Below are 2,938 nucleotides of genomic sequence, written 5' to 3'. Positions count from 1 at the left end.
CAACTAGACTTCTCCAGTCTGAACAACGATGTCGTTGCTGTACATTCTGGTGGTGTGGATCAGTGAATCGATGTCTCGTTCAGGGTTGGCATACAACTTCATGTCATCCATGTAGAGGAGGCTGACAGCTGCTCCATTCCGTAGTCGGCATTCGTAGCTGGCAAGATCAGCTGGCAAAAGGGGAATTTTTATGTATATAAATATATATTAAATTTTAATAATAAAAGATTCAAAGTTGTGAAAACAATACATGAAAAAGATTATATTAAAGAAGTACTTAAAAATCATTTTCATGTCTCTGACCAAAGTTCAATAATTTTAAAATTGGTTTGGGTCGTAGCACCGATGACAGCCTTCTGATTTCCAAGATGCTGGGTGCTCCACACAGAGCTTTATACATCAAACAGACATACTGAGATTTTTGAAACAATCAACGCTCAAAAACAATTTTCCCTGAGTTGCAGAGCTAAAACCAAGATGGCGTCTCGTATGTTAGTGACCAAGAGTGGAGGAACCTCCGAGCTGCTGTTAGGAACAAAGCTGTTTGAATTTCTGCAGGTTAAACTGGATGAACTCTTATCCTGAGATCTTTACTCTCGCTTACAATCTTGTTCTCATTGGGGCACGATCTCCATGTTTTCCACAGTTTCCATCGTTCTCCTCATCCCGGATCATAAAGCTGGACTACATGCAGGGTGCATTCAAGTCACTGCTGAAACGACCAATCACAGTGCAGGTTTCAATAGTTGGGTGATGTAAAAACCCAGCGTCACTGCTCACCTCTGATCTTATCTGTGATTTGACCATATCACCCGTGATAGTAGTAGTTTCAATATGGCGGACATGCGGTGTCATGGCGTTAAGCAGAAAGGAGTGTGAGGTTGTTCAAATTCTCAGCACACTGTTTTGTTTTGTTTTTAATCTTTTCTTACGTCCTTGGGTATTCTACACAATTTTCCTTGAGCTCAATCGGAAGACATTAGGAACAAGGGAACACACCCCAGGTGACTCTCTAAGTAGGGATGAGTATTGTCACCGATTTCTATAACTGATTCAATTCTGATTCACAAGGTCCCGATTTGATTTGATTCTATTCAATTTTGACTCAGAAATATTATCATTCTGATCATTTATCAGTACATATCCATATTTTTATATTCTTGTTTAAAAACAAAGGTGAAACTTGTGATGCCTTTGTGTCAAAGTAACTGAGGATAAAACACAGAAAAGCATGAAGGAGATTTACCCGGCCTGGCTTTTTATAGCAGATAACCTTAAAAATATTCTGCAGTAGATCAAAAATTAAAGAACATGAATCAGCAGAACATTACCTGATGCTGCTGAAGTGAAGCAAAGTTACAGCTAAGCATTTTGTAATTTGGCATCATTTTTTAAAATTTTTTAAAACTCGGTATTGAACAGCACAAACGGGCAACAGCACTAAACACAACTACAGACTGGTGTATAATAAGCAAGCAATAATGCAGAAAATAAAGATTTTTGATGGTAAACTGTTCTTGAAGCTCACTGAAAGAAAGAGCTGTGCAGAAAGTGTGATTTTTATGTGTCTTTACGTATCTGCGTACATGCCGTCAGGTAAAAGATCCACGCTTTGTATTTATTGTGCAGAATTAACCATTTGGCGGATATTGAAATAGTTTTGTGAGTTTTAATCTGAGATTCTGGCATTTCTGGCAAAATACATTTATATTTTAAAAAAAAATCGATTCAGGATTTAATGAATAGATATCACTACGATTACATTGAATAAACCCACACCTATCTGTAAGCACCTGTTACCCTATGAATGTGCCTGGAACACCTTCAGCCAATCACAGAGCAGCAGCACACAGACTCAGCCAATCAACATTTTTAATATGTTCATCATCACCATGTTACAGACAACAACAACAAGTTACATGGTCACAAACAGGAAACAACAATGTGGAATTGGACAGTAGTTTCATAATAAAAGTCTTTCCACTTTCTCCAGCCAATCAGACAACAGAGCTATGGTGAAACAGCCTATTAGCAGCTGTCACATCAGTTGGCGACTGCTGGTAAATTTACACCTGATTGGCTGGTGTTCAAAGTGGAAAGAACAGGCTTTTATTTTGCAAGATCAAGGAAACACTTAAAGGAAAACAAATTTAATTTGATATAAATATTTCGTAAACATCACCACAGTAACACCGACATTTAGACCACACCTTCACCCAGCATGGGAAAACAGGAAGAAATGAACTTTAACCTTCAAAATAAAAGCTCTCTGAGGTTTTAACACTTTTATAGAGTTTCTGAAATCACATGCTTTATCCAAGCTAATGCTGCTAACAAAACTAATGTCCAGGTCTCCTCTGTTTGCCCCGCCCCCCTCATCTTAGATAACGTACTCGCCCCCTCAGCCAGCCACACGGTAGTTGGCATGAAACTCTGGCTGGATGTCGCAGATGCGCCGCAGCAGCTCGGTTAGCACGGCCTCTCGGTTACTACGGTAACTGGCCTGGATACGATTCATCTTCTCCGCTGTGTCACGATCCACCTCCACTGCGCTATTACCATGGGAACCAAGAGCCTGGAGGGAGGGGGAGTTTGGGCGGAGACAGACAAACATTATATACACAACTTTTATTTTGAAATAACTATTATATACACAGAGTACTTAAGTATAAAAACCAGGTTTACATTTATATAGATAAAATTTTAATAATGACTACTACTAATGATTTAATAACAAACAATACAAAAAACGTATTTAAAAAGGAAAAAAAGGAGTAGAAAAAAAGAGCAGAATCAGCTCTCCCAGCCTTCAGTCAGAAAGCTTATTAAAGGCATTTTCGAAAACAGCTCCTGTAGAGGTCTGTGGAAGCAGCTGTCTGACCTCTATAAACACTGGATCACATCTGTCTTTTTGGCAGAAATGCTCATTTCAAGGCTT

At 38.9% G+C, this 2,938-nt stretch overlaps 1 protein-coding gene across 1 annotated transcript in view; it reads right to left on the bottom strand.

Moving 5' to 3' along the window:
• Positions 1-1,891: 1,891 nt before the first annotated feature.
• atp6v1g1 (ATPase H+ transporting V1 subunit G1) overlaps positions 1,892-2,938 on the bottom strand; it is a 2,343-nt gene continuing 1,296 nt past the window's right edge. Inside the window, exon 3 of the mRNA XM_005750704.1 lies at positions 1,892-2,575. Within this exon, the coding sequence (XP_005750761.1) occupies positions 2,402-2,575 (174 nt within the window). The 3' untranslated portion in view covers positions 1,892-2,401. The remainder of the gene's footprint in view (positions 2,576-2,938) is intronic.

Source organism: Pundamilia nyererei, unplaced genomic scaffold (assembly GCF_000239375.1).
Source record: "Pundamilia nyererei isolate P.nyererei 1_Seehausen unplaced genomic scaffold, PunNye1.0 scaffold00285, whole genome shotgun sequence".
Taxonomy (NCBI): Eukaryota; Metazoa; Chordata; class Actinopteri; order Cichliformes; family Cichlidae; genus Pundamilia; species Pundamilia nyererei.
The sequence above is the reverse complement of the archived record's forward strand: the minus strand, read 5'-3'. Positions and strand labels throughout refer to the sequence as shown.